General features: G+C 43.9%; 1 protein-coding gene across 1 annotated transcript in view; it reads right to left on the bottom strand.

Annotated features, from left to right (window-relative positions):
* f2 (coagulation factor II (thrombin)) overlaps positions 1-19899 on the bottom strand; it is a 105205-nt gene that overhangs the window by 28594 nt on the left and 56712 nt on the right. The window contains exons 9-10 of the mRNA XM_059975458.1: positions 18675-18798; positions 2075-2242 (exon numbers count right to left, since the gene is read on the bottom strand). Coding sequence (XP_059831441.1) covers positions 2075-2242; positions 18675-18798 — 292 coding nt within the window. The remainder of the gene's footprint in view (positions 1-2074; positions 2243-18674; positions 18799-19899) is intronic.

The following is a 19899-nucleotide window of genomic DNA, read 5'->3' as shown; positions in this document are numbered from 1 at the left end:
GGGGTAGTGTGGGTTTAGTGCTTTTTTTTTAAGGATTATATGGGTCGGCACAACATGGAGGGCTCTGTACTGTGCTGTAGTGTTCTATGGTTCTATGGGAAGTTTCACTTTTGCTGGATGGAATGGAGGGCTTGATGAAGCAGTCCCACAATTTATGATGAGTCTCACCAATGTAGAGGAGGCTGAATCAGGAGCATCAGATAAAATAGACGACCCCAGCCTCACCTGGAAGGACTGTATGGGGAAGGTCTGGCAGGAAGGACTATAACTAATGGCTATAAAGATTCAATCTTGAAATCTTTGAATCTCTATGATTTGTGACCTTATTATATCTTATGGATGTGTCTATGTGTGCTAAATTCTGATGATAAAACATATAAACCTGAACAGAACCTGCTCACCAGAAGTCTGAGTACAATGTCCTGTGTATGTTACTCAAAATGGCTTCTTTGGTTTGTTACGAGCAGGAATGCTTCTTTGTCGGATAAGTGTTTCTCTCGCCATTGTTTCGCTTTAGAATGGCTGATATGGTAATTGTATTCATTTGTTAATCAATGGGGAATGTTATTGTGTCTTGTGATGCTGGGAACTTGGGGGAGGGGTTTTCGCGGGTTTTTGGTGTGAGGGGGAGGCTGAGGAAGGTGGACATGTGCTGGACTGCTCTTAAGACCACCGGGGTGGTCCCAGGTGCGATGGCCGGATGGGTCGATTGGTTCGTTGATTGAGCTCCAACAAGTGCACTAGACAGACTGAACTTTGATAAGTTGGCGCCTTTTGTTTTTTTTTCCATATATATATATAGTATTCCTACTACTCTTAATTTTAGTAAACTCTTTAAAGTGTATTTCATAACGGTATTTGTTGTGGATTTGATACTGTTGGCGGGCGCGAGGCATAAACTCAATTCTCACAGCACCTGCGTGTACGGGAGGTGGGTTGGTGAGTGGCTGGAACTCCGTTTCCCCTAGACATGTACCAGCCTTTTGGGTAAGTGTTACATTTGATTATTTTAAAATTCAAAAATCAAGAATGTCATTCAATACTGAGACAATAAATTCAGAGTAATGTAAAGGATTACAATATGTCTCAATTGTGTGGTTCTTTATGGCTTGTCTCTTAATTGTGCAACTGTGACTGTAAAATAGACCGGATGCTTAAGGTGCCTTTGCTGGGGTCAGCATCCTGATTATGTTCACGAAGAAGCTAAGGCTCAATGAAAGGAAATTGGGTCAGTGAAGGGGCTATGATATTTCCTGGATCAATGAGAATGCTGGAGAGGTGGGAAGCAAGTTTTGGAAGTAATCTGTTCTGGAACCAGCCCTGTTCAATCCTTTTCTAACTGTCTCTCTCCTCGTGATTGGCTCCCCACTTAGTATTTCCCCAGTTGCCCCCTTCCCCCACCATCACCATCACCAGTAAACCCCTGCCTCTACTCCATTTACCTCAGCGTATTGTCGAGATCCATTTTAACCAACAATCAGTTCACAGTAAGGAGAAAGAAAGATTTGGCTTTATGTTGTAACTTTCATAACATCAGAAGGTTCCAAACCTTCTGCAGCCAATAGGAGTAGTCGTTCAGTAGGAAGTACAATCAATCTTTGCTGTGTTAGATTAGCAAACTTTTCAGACTACTGGACTGTACTCCAACAAATAAGAAACATTTTAATTTCATTTTGCTTACACATCGGACTGTAGTTTAATAAATTTTCCAGCGAACCCATTGATTTTAAGGGGAATGGGCAATAAACAGGTACTCAAGGCCCTGCTCCTGCTGCCAACCAGCCCACAGTCTAGATACCAGCTCTTATTCCAGAGCCTGGAATATCAGGATTCCTGAACAATCAGAGGCTAGGTTATCAGAGTTTTACTGTAATCTGCAATTATCTTTTTAACATGGCAATATTTTATAAACAGCAAGGTAATATTGAGCCGATTAGCACCTGCATTATTGTATTCTTTAGTAAGTAAGCATTCAAACGAATCAGGACAAGAAGAAGAAATTTCTTTTTGCCGTGCAAAGTTGTTAGTGCCCATAATTAAAGGTGATTTAGAACCCTGTTGATTTGGAACTTACTGTGCTCGAACATGTTTTCCAAGACGGGCAACAATATCTGTTGCTGAGAAGTTCTTGTTCCACGGGGGATAGAGAATACAGTGAGCTGCAGTAATAATCCACCGGTCGCTTAATATGCTTCCACCACAGATCAGTTGCTGGGGATGTATTTGGAATAGCATCACTTGCCTAAAAAAAGGATGAAGAAAAGATGAGACAGAAATACTTACTACAAACTGACTTGGAGCAAATTCTTTAACTTAGTTCAGAAATGTAGCGAAAGAGAGCTTGGTCTTAAAATTTCTTTCAAAATATTTATCAGAAATTCACTTATTCACTGGGCCTTTGAGGTTGTAAGCTCATATCTCAGGAGCAATGGGAAGAGTTAGGAAGCACTTGTACGCACAATATTTGATTATATTTATCATATCTCATTAAGGATCTTGATGGTGAGGAGAACTATCGGTTGTTCTCACCTCTGAGTCTGACCTAGAGGTTGTCAGCTGGACGGAGTAGATAGGACAATGTGAGCCAAGGACAGGTCCAGGTTTTCCTGACAGCATTCTGCCCCTGGGACAGAACAGCCACAGGAGTATTTAGAAAGCCCACCTTCCCTTGCCAGGTACTGATATTCAACACAGACAGAGGAATTTACAAATTCAACTAATGGGCTTAACAAGTCCCGTCTTTTCACTCTGTGGGGGAAGCAGTTGTAAAGTAACAGAACACAGAAAAAATGAAGAATGGAAATGGGCTCTTCTGCAACCCCCCCACCCCCTCCCCATTCATGCTGACCATCAAGCACCCACTAAAACTAATCTCATATTATTTACCCAACATCTTCAACAACTCCTCCTGAATTTCCCCACTCACCCACAAGCTAGAGACATTTTACTGTGTTCAATTAACCCACCGACTCATTCATCTTTTTGGGTTGTAGGGGGTAAATCGGAACATTTGCAGGAAAACCCTGCAGTCATGGGGAAAACATGCAAGTTCCACATAGACAACATCCAAGTTGTATCTCCCTTTATTTGTCATTTCTATCAGTTCTCCCCTTGTTCGCTTCCCCTACCTGTTTCAAAATAGCTATCACACCTCCCTTTACTGGTTCCACCTATCACCTACCAGTTTCTGTCTCTACCATCAACCTCCCTGTTTAACCTGCCTAATCTTCCTCCCCTCCTTTATCTACCATCTACCAGTCTCTTGTTCTCAGTATTCTCTGCTATCCTCCCCTATCTGGCTCCATCTGTTCATCACTCCACTCCCCACACCCAATCTGGTTCCACCAGTTTGCTAAAGAAATCTGACATGCCTCAACCAACCCTTACCAATGCACCATAAAGAGCATCCTATACAGCTTGATGTGGCAACTACCTTGCACATGACCAGAAGAAACGGCAGAGAATTGTGAATGCCATTCAGCATATCATCAAATCTGTCTTTACTTATTGCTGCCTCAAACTCCAGACACACTTTCTTCACCCCTCTCCTACTGGGCACAAGATTCAAATGCATAAAAGCATACATCACCAGGCTCAAGGCCAATTTCTATCCAGCTGTTATCAGACTCTTGAATGGACTTTTGACCTCACAGTCTACCTTATTATGATCTTTCACTTTATCATTTACATGCCCTGCCATTTCTCTGTAGCTTTTATACTTTACTCTGCATTTTAATTTTATTTACGTTATTTGATCTTAATGCACTGTGGAACATTTTGATCTATATGAGCAGTGTGCAAGACATTTTTCACTGTATCCTGGTACATGTGACAATACTTGACCAGTTCCAAAACCAATACCAATACCTATCAATTAGGTGTTATCTCACCCCTCCCACTCACTTCTATACATTCCCTCTACACCCTTGGTCCTGATAGAATAGTTGAATCTTGACTTGAAATGTCATCCATCCTTCTGCCTATGTACTTGCTCCAGTGAGTTCTTTCAGCTGTTTATTTTCTGTGCCAGATTCTATAATCTGCCTCTCCTGTGTCTCCAATGTATTGATTAGGCTGTTCTCAATCTGACTTGCCTAACATTGCAAACTACCATCTTTTGATACCACTTCAGGTAAGATATCAAATCTCTTGCTGGGTGAGCATTTCGGAGACAGTGACCACAACTCCCTGTCCTTTGCCTTGGCCTTAGTCTTGGACAAGGGTAGGGAGAAGTTGGTATGGAAAAGTATTTAATTGGGAGAGGGGGCATTATGATGCTATTAGTCAGGAGCTTGGGAATATAAATTGGGGACATGTGCTCAGGAAGATGTGGAGATTATTTAGAAACATAGAAAATCTACAGCGCAATACAGGCCCTTCAGCCCACAAAGTTGTGCTGAACATACCCTACCTTAGAAATTACTAGGGTTACCCATAGCCCTCTATTTTTCTAAGCTCCATGTACCTATCCAAAAGTCTCTTAAAAGACCCTATCATATCCGCCTCCAACACCGTTGCTGGCAGCTCATTCCACACGCTCACCACTCTCTGCGTAAAAAACTTACCCCTGACATCTTCTCTGTTCCTACTTCCAAGCACCTTAAACCTGTGCCCTCTTGTGGCAGCCATTTCAGCCCTGGAAAAAAGCCTCTGACTATTCACACGATCAATACCTCTCATTATCTTATACACCTCTATCAGGTCACCTCTCATCCTCCGTCACTCCAAGGAGAAAAGGCCGAGTTCACTCAACCTGTTTTCATAAGGCATGTTCCCCATCCAGGCAACATCCCTGTAAATCTCCTCTGCATCCTTTCTATGGTTTTCATATCCTTCCTGTAGTAAGACGACCAGAACTGTGCACAGTACTCCAAGGGGGTTACCGGGGTCCTATATAGCTGCAACATTACCTTTCGGCTCCTAAATTCAATTCCACGATTGATGAAGGCCAATATACTGTATGCCTTCTTAACCAGAGTCAACCTCTGCAGTTGCTTCGAGCATCCTATGGACTCAGACCCCAAGATCCCTCTGATCCTCCACACTGCCAAGAGTCTTACCACTCTTCTGCTATCATATTTGACCTACCAAAATGAACCACCTCACACTTATCTGGATTGAACTCCATCTGTCACTTCTTAGCCCAGTTTTGCATCCTATCAAAGTCCCGCTGTAACCTCTGACAGCCCTCCACACTATCCACAACACCCCCAACCTTTGTATCATCAGTAAACTTATTAACCCATTCCTCCACTTCCTCATCCAGGTCATTTATAAAAATCACGAAGAGTAGGGGTCCCAGAACAGATCCCTGAGGTACCCCACTGGTGACCAACCTCCATGCAGAATATGACCCGTCTACAACCACTCTTTGCCTTCTATGGGCAAGCCTGTTCTGGATCCACAAAGCAATGTTCCCTTGGATCCCATGCCTCCTTACCTTCTCAATAAGCCTTGCATGGGGTACCTTATCAAATGCCTTGCTGAAATCCATATACACTACATCTACTGCTCTTCCTCCATCAATGTGTTTAGTCACATCCTCAAAAAATAAGGCACTCATAAGGCACAACCTGCCCTTGACAAAGCCACGCTGACTATTCCAAAGCATATTATACCTCTCCAAATGTTCATAAATCCTGCCTCTTTGGATCTTCTCCATCAACTTATCAACCACTCAGGTAAGACTCACTGGTCTATAATTTCCTGGGCTATCTCTACTCCCTTTCTTGAATAAGGGAACAATATCCACAAACCAATCCTCTGGAACCTCTCCAGTCCCCATTGCTGATGCAAAGATTATTGCCAGAGGCTCAGCAATCTCCTCCCTTGTGTCCCACAATAGCCTGGGGTACATCTCATCCAGTCCTGGCGACTTATCCAACTTGCTGCTTTCCAAAAGCTCCAGCACATCTTATTTCTTAAAATCTACATGCTTAAGCTTTTCAGTCCTCTGCAAGTTATCACTACAATCACCAAGATCCTTTTCCATAATGAATAACAAAGTATAGTATTCATAAAGTACCTCTGCTATTTCCTCTGGTTCCAGACACACTTTCCCCACTGTCATACTTGATAGTTCCTGTTCTTTCACCTCTTATCCTCTTGCTTTTCACATACTTGTAGAATGCCTTGGGGTTTTGAGATGTGTCTATTTTAACACAAGGAGTATTGTGCACAAAGCGGATGCCTTGGGGTTTTCCTTAATCCTGCCCACCAAGGCCTTCTCATGGCACCTTCTGGCTCTCCTAATTTCCTTCTTAAGCTCCTTCCTGTTAGCCTTATAATCTTCCAGATCTGTAACATTACCTAGCTCTCCGAACCTTTCGTAAGCTTTTCTTTCCTTCTTGACTAGATTTACTACAGCCTTTGTACACCACGGTTCCTGTACCCTACCATAACTTCCCTGTCTTGTTGGAACATACCCATGCAGAACACCACACAAATATCCCCTGAACATTTTCCACATTTCTTCCGTACCTTTCCCTGAGAACATCTGTTCCCAATTTAAGCTTCCAAGTTCCTGCCTGATAGCCTCGTAATTCTCCTTACTCCAATTAAACACTTTTCTAACTTATCTGTTCCTATCTCTCTCTGATGCTATTGTAAAGGAAATAGAATTATGATCACTATCTCCAAAATGCTCTCCCACTGAGAGATCTGACACCTGACCAGGTTCATTTCCCAATACCAAATCAAGTACGGTCTCTCCTCTTATAGGCTTATCTACATATTGTGTCAAAAAACCTTCCTGAACACACCTAACAAACTCCACCCCATCTAAACCCCTTGCTCTAGGGAGATACCAATCAATATTTGGGAAATTAAGATCTCCCACCACGATAACCCTGTTATTATTACATCTTTTCAGGATCTGTTTCCCTATCTGCTCCTTGATATCCCTGTAACTATTGGGTGGCCTATAAAAAACACCCAGTAGAGTTATTGAACCCTTTCTGTTCCTAACCTCCACCCACAGAGACTCCGTAGACAATCCGTCCATGACGTCTACCTTTTCTCCAGCCATGACACTTTCTCTGATCAATAGTGCCACGTCCCCACCTCTTTTGCTTCCCTCCCTGTCCTTTCTGAAACATTTAAAACCCAGCACTTGAAGTAACCAATCCTGTCCCTGAGCCATCCAAGTCTCTATAATGGACACCACATCATAGCTCCAAGTACTGATCCACGCTCTAAGCTCATCTGCTTTGTGTACAATATTCCTTGTGTTAAAATGGACACATCTCAAACGGTCAGTCTGAACACCTCCCTTCTCTATCACCTGCCTATCCTCCATCACACACTGTCTCCAAGCTTTCTCTATTTGTGAGCCAACCGCCTCTTCCCCAGTCTCTTCAGTTGGGTTCCCACCCCACAACAATTCTAGTTTTAACTCTCCCCAGTAGTCTTAGGAAACCTCCCCGCCAGGATATTGGTCCCCCTGGGATTCAAGTGCAACTCGTCCTTTTTGTACAGGTCACACCTGCCCCAAAAGAGGTCCCAACGATCCAGAAATCTGAATCCCTGTCCCCTGCTCCAATCCCTCTGCCATGCATTTATCCTCCACCTCATCCTATTTCTGTTCTCACTGTCACGTGGCACAGGCAGTAATCCCAAGATTACTACCTTTGTGATCCTGCTTCTCAACTTCCTTCCTAACTCCCTGTAGTCTGTTTTCAGTACCTCTTCCCTTTTCCTACCTATGTCATTGGTACCAATATGTACCATGACCTCTAGCTGTTCTCCCTCCCACCGCAGGATACCTTGGACGTGATCTGAAACATCCTGGACGCTGGCACCTGGGAGGCAAACTACCATCCGAGTTTCTTTCCCACGTCCATAGAATTGCCTGTCTGATCCCCTAGCTATGGAGTCTCGATCACTGCTGTTTTTCTCTTCCTTTCCCTACCCTTCTGAGCTACAGGGCCAGACTCTGTGCCAGAGGCATGGCCACAGTTGCTTCCCTTAGGTAGGCCGTCCCCCCCAACAGTAATCAAACAGGAGTACTTATTGTCAAGGGGTACAGCCACAGGGGTACTCTCTAATACCTGATTCTTCCCCTTCCCCCTCCTGACTGTGACCCACTTGTTTGTCTCTCGTGGTCCTGGTGTGACCACCTGCTTATAACTCCTTTCTATCACCTCCTCGCTCTCCCTGACCAGACGAAGGTCATCGAGCTATAACTCCAGTACCCTAATGCGGTCCCTTAGGAGCTGCAGCTCAACACACCTGGTGCAGCTATGGCCGCCCGGGAGGCTGGGAGACTCTGGAGCACTTGCATTGGGTTCTGGATTGTTTTGACACATTGAGGCAGGGAGAAGATGGTAAGGTGAAGGAGCTGTGGTTGACAAGAGATGTGGAAGATCTAGTCAGGTAGAAGAAAGAAGCTTACATAAGGTTTAAGAAACAAGAATCAGACAGGGCTCTACAAAGTTAGCCAGGAAGGAGCTGAAAAATAGAGTTGGGGTAGCTAGAAGAGGACATGAAAAGGCCTTGGAGAGTAGGATTTAGGAAAACCCCAAGGTATTCTACACAGGAGGATATCTAGAGTGGAGGTAGAACCAATCAGGAATAGACAAGGAAACACGTGCCTGGAGTCAAAGGAGGTAGTGGTGGGGGAGGGGTCCTTACTGAATACTTTGCTTCAGTATTCACCAGTGAAGGGACCTTAACAAATGTGAGGCCAGGCTGATATGCTTGAACCTGTTGATGTTAAGAAACAGGATGTGCCAGAACTTCTGAGAAACATTAGGATAGATAATCCCGAGGGTAGGCAAAGTATACCCCAGATTACTATAGGAATTGATTGAAGAGATTGCTGTGCATTTGGTGATGATCTTTCTGTTCTCACTGGCCACAGGAGTAGTGCCAGAGGATTGAAGAGTGACAAATGTTATTCTTTATTCAAGAAAGGGAGCAGGGATATTGACCAGTGAGTCTTACTTCAGTAATGGGCATTTTATTGGAGAAGATTCTTAGAGACAGGATTTACAAGTGTTTGGAGAAGTATAGTCTGATTAGGTGTAGTCAGCATGGCTTTGAATGACCTTGTGAGCCTGATTGAATTCTTTGAGAATGTGACAAAGCATATTGATGAAGGCAGGGGTGGTTTTAGATGGAGTTCAGTGACTGGTGTTAGTATGTTTTCAGATGACATGAAGGTTGGTGGAGTAGTGGATAGTTTAAGTGGTTGTCTTTGGTTATAATGGATCATTGACAGGATGCAGAGCTGGGCAGAGAAGTCGCAGATGCAGTTCAACCTGGAAAAGTGAGAGCTACAGAGCCGAGGTCAGTGCTAGAGATATAGTCAGTGTTGGCTTCCCCTTGGTAGGTTGATTCCCCAAACAGCATCCAAAGTGATATACTTCTTATTGAAGGGTATTAATACGGGGTGCTCTGCACCGGCTGCCTATTCCCTTTCCCTCCCCTGACAGTCACCCAGCTACCTGCCTCCTGTAAATTAGGGGTGACTACCTCTCTGTAGCTCCTATTAATCATCTCATCATTCTCCCATAGAAGCCAAAGGTCATCCAGCTGCAGATTTAATATCTTAACACTGTCTCTGAAGTGCTGTAGATCTATACAGCTTGTGTAGATGTAGTTGTCAGGAAGACCTGGAGGTCACCCAGAGTTTTCACCTCTCACGTGAAGAACATGCCAACAACACTGGAACTATTCTCTCCGCTCTAGGAATGTACTAATAAACAAAGAATGAAGAATAATTACCAGAAGCTTACTTAGAGCCTCTGACCCCTCTTGTCTAAGCCTGTTCTCTCTAACTCAGGCCCACTCACACTATGGCCGCTCTGCTACACTTCGCTTCTTTTTATTGGATTGGTCTTTGCCAAGTGCCTAATAAACCATGATGATTGTAGCTCAGTAAAGAGTCATGAAAGCCCCGAGCTCTTTCATAAACCCTGCACTGCCTCTCCCACAAGAGACTGAAGCCCGTGGAAAAGTCCTGAGAGGCCCTGAGCCTCTCTCAGAAGTGAGAGCTCGCGATGACTGCAGCCTGGCAAAACTTCCCAATAGTTGTGGGACTGAGCTCAAGAACCTTGAGGTAATGTTGCAGTGCTATAAAACCCTGGTCAGACCACACTTGGAATATTGTGTTTTATTCTGATCACCTTATTATAAGAAGGATGTGAAAGCTTCAGAGAGGGATTTACCAGGATGCTGCCTGGAATAGACAGCACGTCTTCTGAAGGTAGATTGAGTGAGCTAAGGCTTTTCTCTTGGGAGCGAAGGAGCCTGAAGGATAACTTGATAGAAGTTCAAGATAGTAAGAAGCGAATATCAAATTGATAGCCAGAGTCTTTTTCCGGGGCTGGAAATGGCTAATACTAGGGGCGTAAGTCTGTAGTAGTTGGAGGAAAGTACAGGAGGGTTGTACTTAAACCTTTTTACACAGAGTGTAATGAGTGCATGGATTGTTCTACCAGGTTGGAGGTAGCGGCAGGTACACCAGGAGCATTTAAGAAACTCACAGATACTGTTACACACCTGTGGTCATTTGCTGAGACTGTTTCTTTAAGATCGCCGGAGTGAGGCGGGACTATGACGTCAGTCACAGGCTGACACTGCTGAGAGTGAAGTGAGAGTGAGAGACTGAGAGTGAGTGTGAAAGTGAGAGAGAGTGAGAGTGAGAGGGAGAGAGAGAGACTGAGAGTGTGAGAGTGTGAGAGAGAGTGAGAGTGAGAGGGAGAGAGAGTGAGAGTGAGAGGGGGAGAGAGAGAGGGAGAGAGAGAGACTGAGAGAGACTGTAGCTTCAGCTTGTCGCAGCTGAGGCTTGGAACTCTCCATAGCCCACAAGGGTGGATTGATCATCGGCACACAAAGCATAATGGAAAAGTGACTGTTGTTATGTAGGATTAACAGCTCTGATGGGCAGAAAGGTGCAGAGTTGCCTATGTTTCCCCCCCACCCCCCGGGAGAATCACAAATCATTATTGTTGCTATGCTGCTCATGAGAGAGAGAGATGAAATGAAAACATGCTGGAACATCTGCTACAGATAAGAGAGAGATAAAGGAGGGGAAAGAGACGTTGATTCACCGTATTATGACTTCTGAGAGGGTTTATCTTATACCATTCTGTTCATTAAAATTCCTCAGTGGACAGCCGGAGTGGGCTGGTTTGATGGACACAGTCATTCAAAATTGATTGACAACTGAGACCCCGTGAGTAGGGATAAAAGTGAGGTCTGGAGAGACACCCTTCAGACACACCAGGAGACACACTATTGAGCACTGATTGAGTGTTGGAACCCACGGGAAGGTGTGGGGCATCGGAGACCGAACAAAGGGATCGGTCAGTTGAACTCACAGTGTTATAGCAGGGCCGGTGGGGACTTGTGTGTGTGTCCACTCATGCCAGAGTGATGAGTCCACCACAGAAGAACGGTCTAGCTGAAGGACAGAGGGGTCATAGCCGAATGACCACAACAACACGACGGATCAAGAACGCAAAGGAAGGTTTGCCTGACTGTAGCTGTTACTGCTTGCTTGCTCTCTCTCTCTCTCTCCAATGATTACAACACAGCAACCAATATCTACCTCAGCACGTATGAATTGAACTGAACTTTATACTTTTATATGACAATTCATTATCCCTTAGACATCAATAGAGCTTGTTTATGATTGCTTATTATTATTCCCACAATTTTAGGTTTATTATTGCTAATGTGTATTATCTATATATTTGCATTATTGATATTGATTTGCTTATTTTACTAATAAATACTGTTGAATATAGTACCACCAGACTCCAACGGATTCTTCTATCTCTGCTGGTCAGACACCCAGTTATGGGGTACTTTACAAATTGGGGGCTCATCTGGGATTTGATTCCCAAATTGGGGGGCGCCAGTGAATTGGGATAAAAGTCCCTTATCTGATCTGGTTTTGTGGGTAACCAGATGGGAAACCAGCAAAGATGGAAATTGACACACTTATAGAAAACTCGACTTTGAAGGCGCTAGAGGGTGCCACAAAGACGGAATTGGTGAATGTTGTGAAACGATTAGATCTCTCAGAGGTGAAGTCATCGATGAGAAAGTGGGAGATACAGAGGGCCATAGCCCAGCATTATGTATCCGAGGATGTGTTCATGTCTGGGGTATTGGAAATTTTCCCTGAGAGGAAATCAGTTAGAGATGGAAAAATTAAGGTTGGATGCGGAAAAGATGAAAATGGAGTATGAAATCCAGCTAAAGGAGTTGGAGGCGAGAAGGGAGAAGGAAAATGCTGAAAGGGAGGAAAGGGAGAAAGAGAGGCAGCTTGCGCTGGAATTGGAAAGGTTAAAGGTACAGCAGGGAAGAGACCGGGCGGCAGACTCAAGTGAAAGGTTCAGGATTGGTCGGGAGATCCAGTTGGTACCTCCATTTGAGGAGACGGATGTCGATGTTCTTCCTCCATTTTGAGAAAGTTGCTGTGAATCAGAACTGGCCTAAGGGGAAATGGGCTGTTCTGTTACAGAGCATACTTAGGGGGAAGGCTCAGCAAGTGTATTTGGCATCATCCATGGAGGAGTCTAGGAATTATGAGGAAGTAGAAAGGGCTGTCTTGATGAGTTATGAGTTGGTGCCAGAGGCATACCAGCAGAAGTTCCGGAACTTGAGAAAGCCCTGGAACCGCACGTACTTAGAGTTTTCCCCTGAGATGCGGATGTGTCTTGAGCGTTGGTGCACCTCAAAAGGGGTTGTTGGAGATTATGATAAACTGGTGGATAAACTAATGTTGATGGAGCAGTTCAAAGGTTGTATCCCTGAAAATATGAAGACGTACTTGGATGAGAAGGAGACGGAGACTCTGTGACTGCCAAATTAGCAGACGAGTACGCCGTAACCCACAAGACAAAGTTTTCCTCAATTAAGAGTTACCAGAAAGGCGGTAGGGATGGTAGAGAAAGTCCACCGGCTAAGGTAGAGAATAAGCGGGGAGCTAGTGGAAAAGGTGAGGAGGAGGAAAAGCAGGCTGGCAGGAAGGTTCCTCGCTTTACCTGTTATAATTGTGGAAAAGCTGGTCATATCGCATCTAAGTGCTTTGCTCCGAAGAAGGAGACAGGAAAAGGGAAAAGGGCAGTCCCTACAGGGTGTATTGAGTCGGTCAGCAGATCGACGGGGAAGGCAAAGTAGATAGAGCACAAGAGGGGCGTGAGAAATTTATTTCGGAAGGGACGGTGTCTGTGAAAGAAGGAGAAACCCCAGTTCCAGTGAGAATCTGGAGAGATACTGGGGCTGATCAGTCATTGATCCTAAATAAGGTGCTAGATTTCGGTCCTGAAACTGGAGAGGTTGTATTAAGAGGCATAGGAAAAGGGACAGAAGCTGTACCTTTGCACAGGATCATTTTAAAATGTGATCTGGTATCTGGACCAGTCGAAATAGGGGTGCGGTCAGAATTACCGAGAGACGGTGTGGACATCCTTCTTGGTAACGATTTAGCAGGTGGTGACGTGTGTGCAGCAGTGAAATTAACGAGCAAGCCTGTGAGTGCTGAGGACCCGCCCCTGGATTCTAAGATCTATCCCGCATGCACGATCACTCCCAGCATGTTGAGAAAGGCGGCTGAGAAAGAGGCCAGTTTAAATGAGTCCAGTGTTGATTTGGCTGAGACGTTTTTACCGACCCTGTACCAAGAGGGGTTAGGGGATGGTAAAGCGGAGAATAGGGTGGTGAAAGAGGATAAAGGAGAGGAGGTAGACCTACACTTAGCAAGGAGAAAATTTATGAAAGTGTAGGGACGTGACAAGGAGCTTGTGGCATTGAGTGAGTGAGTTCTTTCTGAGACAGAAATGGATAAAGAACCAGAGGGCGACTACCTGAAGGAGGGAGTGTTGATGAGGAAGTGGAGGCCGACCACGGTGCCAGTCAATGAGGACTGGGCGGTGGTACACCAGGTGGTAGTTTCGAAGGTGTATCAGGATGAAATTTTGAACTTAGCTCACAAGGGACCTCTAGGGGGACATTTGGGAGTTAGGAAGACAGTGGATAGGGTTATGAAAGATTTTTATTGGCCAGATATGAGAAGGATATTGCTGACTATTGTAAAAGGTGCCATATGTGTCAAGTGGTAGGAAAGCCAAACCAGGTTATCCCTAAGGCACCTCTCAGACCAATACCCGCTTTTGAGGATCCTGTTTCCCGAATCATCGTGAATTTTGTGGGTCTTTTGCCTAGAACTGCGAGTGGGCAGCAGTATGTCATGACCATGATGTGTGCTGCTACTCAATTTCCAGAGGCTGTGCCCCTGGAAAATATTAGGACTCCTGCGGTGGTAAAGGCACTCATTAAATTCTTCACCACAGTAGGGTTACCTAAAGAGATACAGTCAGATCAGGGGAGTACATTTACATCCCGTGCATTTCAGCAAATGTTGACACAGAGGGGAGTTAAACAAATTTTAGCCTCTGCATACCATCTGGAATCTCAAGGAGCATTAGAAAGATTCCACGCTACTTTAAAGACCATGATCAAAACTTACTGTCAGGAAAACACTCGAGACTGGATGATGCATTACCACTTCTGTTATTTGCAGTGAGGGACACGGTTCAGGAATCTCTGGGGTTCAGTCCATTTGAGCTCGTTTTTGGTCACAGGCCCAGAGGACCTTTAACCTTGCTTAAAGAAAAATGGTCTAGCCCGAACGTTCAAGTCAATGTGATTGACTACATTTTGAAATTCCAGGAAAGACTCCATAAGGTATGTGACCTGGCAAAGTAAAATCTTAAAGACTCCCAGACTAAAATGAAACAATGGTATGATAAACAAACCCGAGAGCAAGAATTTCACATAGGCAATAATGTCTTGGTCCTATTCCCTGTAGTTACCAAACCCCTACAGGCAAAGTTTCAAGGACCGTACAAAGTGATTAAGAAAATAGACTCGCTGAACTATGTGATCGAAACACCTGATAGACGAAAGCCGAGACAGTTGGTTCACATAAACATGCTGAAAGGTTATCATAACACGACCCCCGCGGTGGTCGGGGCAGTCACGAAAACCGATGAGGCAGAAAGGATTGTTAAGGAGGAATCTGAGCATTTTGAAAAGTTAAGTATAGTACCCACCAGACTAGAGAACTCTGTTATTTTAGCCAACCTTGCTGATAAAGTCAGTCATTTAGAACCTGAACAAAGAGAGCAGCTGACACAGCTAATTCACCGGCATGCAGATTTATGTCCAGATGTTCCAAGGAGGTGCAAAGGAACAGAGCATGATGTCATTGTTACCTCGGCCCAGCCTATTAAGCAATCCCCTTATCAGATGAATTTGGAAAAGAGCAAGCTGGTGGAAAAAGAAATTGATCATATGCTAGCTGCTGGTATTATTCGTGAATCTGCTTCTGCATGGGCTTCTCCCTGCGTGGCCGTACCAAAGCCGAACGGTACCATAAGATTCTGTACGGATTACAGAAAGGTGAATGCTGTCACACAGACAGACGCTTACCCTATCCCTACGATGGACGATTGTATTGATAAAATGGGTAAAGCAAGATACACCACTAAGATTGACCTGCTAAAGGGATACTGGTGTGTTCCTTTGACAGACAGGGCTCGAGAAATTTCAGCCTTTGTCACCCCATCCGGGTTCTATGAATATAATGTGTTGCAGTTCGGAATGAAAAATGCCCCAGGGACATTTCAGAGGATGATTGACAAAGTGATTAAAGAGTTAACAAACACAAAGGCTTATATTGACGATGTAGTAGTTTGGAATGACACCTGGGATGAGCACCTTGAGGCTGTAGAAAATTTGTTTAAAAGAATGTCTGCAGTCCAACTTACAGTGAACCTCGCAAAGAGTGAATTTGGTCATGCCACAATCACGTACTTGGGGTATGTGGTAGGACAGGGGCAGTTGGCTCCTGTGCAGGTTAAAGTACAGGCTATTTCCGAGGTTCCTATACCAACAAATAAAAGAGCATTGAGAAGGTTTTTGGGTATGGTGGGGTACTATTGAAAATTTTGTAAGAACTTTGCGGATTTCGCCCTCCCGCTTACAAAATTCCTATGGAAGAACGAAAAGTTTGTGTGGAGCAATTCTTGTCAGGAAGCTTTTGAAAAGTTGAAAACCATACTGTGCCATCACCCTGTGTTAAAAGCACCTGACTTGTTGAAACCTTTCTCCCTGGCGACTGATGCAAGTGATGAGGCTGCAGGGGCAGTCCGATTGCAGAAAGCAGGGGATGGAGTGGAACACCCAGTGGCGTATTTCTCTTGGAAGTTCAATGTGCATCAGAGAAATTACTCTACTGTGGAAAAAGAATTGTTGGCACTTGTCTTGGTAATACAGCATTTTGAAGTCTACATTTGTTCAGCACAGAGACCCTTAATTGTTTATACTGATCACAACCCTTTGGTATTTTTGGCTAACATGAAAAATAAAAATAGGAGATTACTAAGTTGGAGTCTGATGCTACAAGAATTTGATATTAAAATACAACATATTAAAGGGAGTGACAATGTAATTGCTGATTGTTTATCTAGATGCTAAGTTGAATGTATATCTGTATTATTTTTGTAGTTAAGACCACTTCTGTATTTCGTTAGATTCTGTAATTCTGTAAGATGCTGTATTAGTTAATTTTCACCTTGGTGAAAATTCCCAGAAGGATGGGGGTGTTATGTAGGATGAACAGCTCTGATGGGCAGAAGAGTGCAGAGTTGCCCATGTTCCCCCCCACCCCCGGGAGAATCACAAACCATTAATGTTGCTATGCTGCTCATGAGAGAGAGAGATGAAATGAAAACATGCTGGAACATCTGCTATAGATAAGAGAGAGATAAAGGAGGGGAAAGAGACGTTGATTCACCGTATTATGACTTCTGAGAGGGTTTATCTTATACCATTCTGTTCATTAAAATTCCTCAGTGGACAGCCGGAGTGGGCTGGTTTGATGGACACAGCCATTCAAAATTGATTGACAACTGAGACCCCGTGAGTAGGGATAAAAGTGAGGTCTGGAGAGACACCCTTCAGACACACCAGGAGACACACTATTGAGCACTGATTGAGTGTTGGAACCCACGGGAAGGTGTGGGGCATCGGAGACCGAACGAAGGGATCGGTCAGTTGAACTCACAGTGTTATAGCAGGGCCGGTGGGGACTTGTGTGTGTGTCCACTCATGCCAGAGTGATGAGTCCACCACAGAAGAACGGTCTAGCTGAAGGACAGAGCGGTCATAACTGAATGGCCACAACAACAACACGACGGATCAAGAACGCAAAGGAAGGTTTGCCTGACTGTAGCTGTTACTGCTTGCTTGCTCTCTCTCTCTCTCTCTCTCTCTCCAATGATTACAACACAGCAACCAATATCTATCTCAGCACATATGAATTGAACTGAACTTTATACTTTTATATGACAATTCATTATCCCTTAGACATCAATAGAGCTTGTTTATGATTGCTTATTATTATTCCCACAATTTTAGGTTTATTATTGCTAATGTGTATTATCTATATATTTGCATTATTGATATTGATTTGCTTATTTTACTAATAAATACTGTTGAATATAGTACCACCAGACTCCAACGGATTCTTCTATCTCTGCTGGTCAGACACCCAGTTACGGGGTACGTAACACTGTCACTTCGTATAATCCATAGGAGTGGGTTTTGGAATATCCTGTGGGATCACTTGGAACGACATGACGGACAAGATCTACGATGACTGTTATCTCATTTTACCAGTGTGGATTCGACATGTATTGTCCTTTCTCTACATTCCACTCTGAATTACAAAATCTCTCTTCAATTATCATTTATTCTATGGATTACTGAACCATACTAATTTGCCATCTTAAGACTTTAATAACTATCCCTAAGCTTGATATTTACACACATACATACACATAACACTGTTAACTTTTGTTTGTCTTGGATAAGTTTCTATATTATAAGTAGATACTATATTATACGTAGATACTAATTAACATTAAAACCAGACTCAGTGTGAAATCTCTTGCTGCTGGTTTGTTTCTAAAACATTACAGTTCATAACAACACACGCAGGGATGATAGAGGGCTATGTGGGAGGGAAAGGTTAGACTGATCTTAGAGCAGGTTAAAGGATCAGCACAGCACTGTGGGCTGAAGGGCCTGTTCTGTGCTATGCTGTTCTATGTACAAGCACTAATTTTAATCAAAAGAGGCAAATATGAGAAAATACTGCTGACTCTCATCTGAATACAAAAGAGAGGCAGTTTTACTTGTAGAGCTGAATTGCCTGATCATCAATGCAACCCAGCACATGACAGGAAGAGCAGCTTGTCAGTACTCGCTCAATAGTCGTTCTTCGTTTATTATGACATAGAAAGCCAGTTGGCCCTCTGAGTCTAAACTAGCTCAATGAGCAACCCCATTCTCCACTCATTTCCCATAACCTCCTCAGTTCTGTCATTCAGCTGCCTTTGGGGTCAACCTAACCTACAATCCCAACTTGGGTGGAATCCTCAGGAGGTGTGAGAAACCTACCCTGTTGCAGGAAGAACATGTAAACTTCACACGGACAGCACCAGAGCCTAGGATGGAATTCAGCTGGCATTGAAGCCATGAGGCAGTGTTTCTCCCATCCAATCTAACGTGCCACTTCTGCAGACAATGCCTCCAAAAGAAAGTGTGTAAGTGACCACTTGTAAATGATGCCAATAATGAAAGACTTCACTTACCATGGAGCGCTTCCTATCTCAGCTTCTTCTCCTTTCACAATCCGACCTGTCAGGGATTGCACCAATTCCATTTCAGTAGCATCTCCTTTATTTTGGAGCTCAAACAATCGTCTCAGTCCACATTCTGTAGGAAATGAAAATGGGTTTGAGTTCATCTGCATTTACAAGGCCATAATGTAGCTAGCCCTTACACCAAATCTCAAGGTATGCCGGGGATATGGCAACTTCTGCCTCAACAACGCTCAGTCTTTGAAACGTCTCACTAGGTCAGGTGGCCTCTGTGGAGGCAAAGTAAAAGTCAATGTCACTCCTGAAGCAGGGTCTCGACTCGAAACATATTCTATTGCTTTGTCTTCACAGAGGCTTCCTGACCCACTGGGTTCCTCAAGCAGTTTCTTCTATGCTCCAGACCCCAGGCTGTGTAGTCTCTTGTGTCAATGCCAAGTTCTTCCTTGCTTTTTTCTTAGCTCTCTTTGTGCTGACTTGATCAGAGTGAGAGGTAGAGATCCCTGTGAGGGAAAGGAAGGCGAGGAGTGGGAGTTAACACACTGGTCCAAGAATAGATTTCCTGTAATTAGCAGAAGTTTAAGTAGACTGAGCAGTAGGAGGAAGCTACTTTATTGTCTCAGAGTAGATATAGAGAGTGAACACATCAGTCATGGCAGATTAAGCTTAAACACAGTTTAAAAAATAGATTTAGCAAAGGGTGTGCAACTGTAAGATTATAAGGCATAGGAGAAGAATGAGACCACTTGGCTAATTGAGTCTGAGTCACCATGTGATTATGACTGATTTCTTTCTCCTTCTCAATCTCATTTTCCTGCCTTCTCTCCTCTAAGGATAGATTAAGTAGAGATTAGAGAAATAAGACACCAATTTTCAGTTGTCTTAAACTGATGCCAGAAGTTAGATATAGATTCACCAGAGAGTGTGTTGTGGTGTGTTAAATTCTGTAAAAACATTAAATGGAAGTCTCAACAATTCCAAGTGACATTTTAACCTTTCGTGAACTCACAGCATGTAAGCTGTCTGTACAAGTTAAACACTGGTGGCCAAATGTTTTCTGGCCTCGCGCACCAGTGGCATCAGGATGTCTGTCGATGATCTTGAGTTGTTTGAATAAAAGAAACAATGTTGAGTTAGTGGCTTGACAACAACAGATCAAATGCTTGCCAATCTCTGTGTGCCTCACAATGCCTGTGGATTAGACCCCAATTTACTGAGG

The sequence above is a fragment of the Hypanus sabinus genome, chromosome 7, assembly GCF_030144855.1.
Source record: "Hypanus sabinus isolate sHypSab1 chromosome 7, sHypSab1.hap1, whole genome shotgun sequence".
NCBI lineage: Eukaryota > Metazoa > Chordata > Chondrichthyes > Myliobatiformes > Dasyatidae > Hypanus > Hypanus sabinus.
The sequence above is the reverse complement of the archived record's forward strand: the minus strand, read 5'-3'. Positions and strand labels throughout refer to the sequence as shown.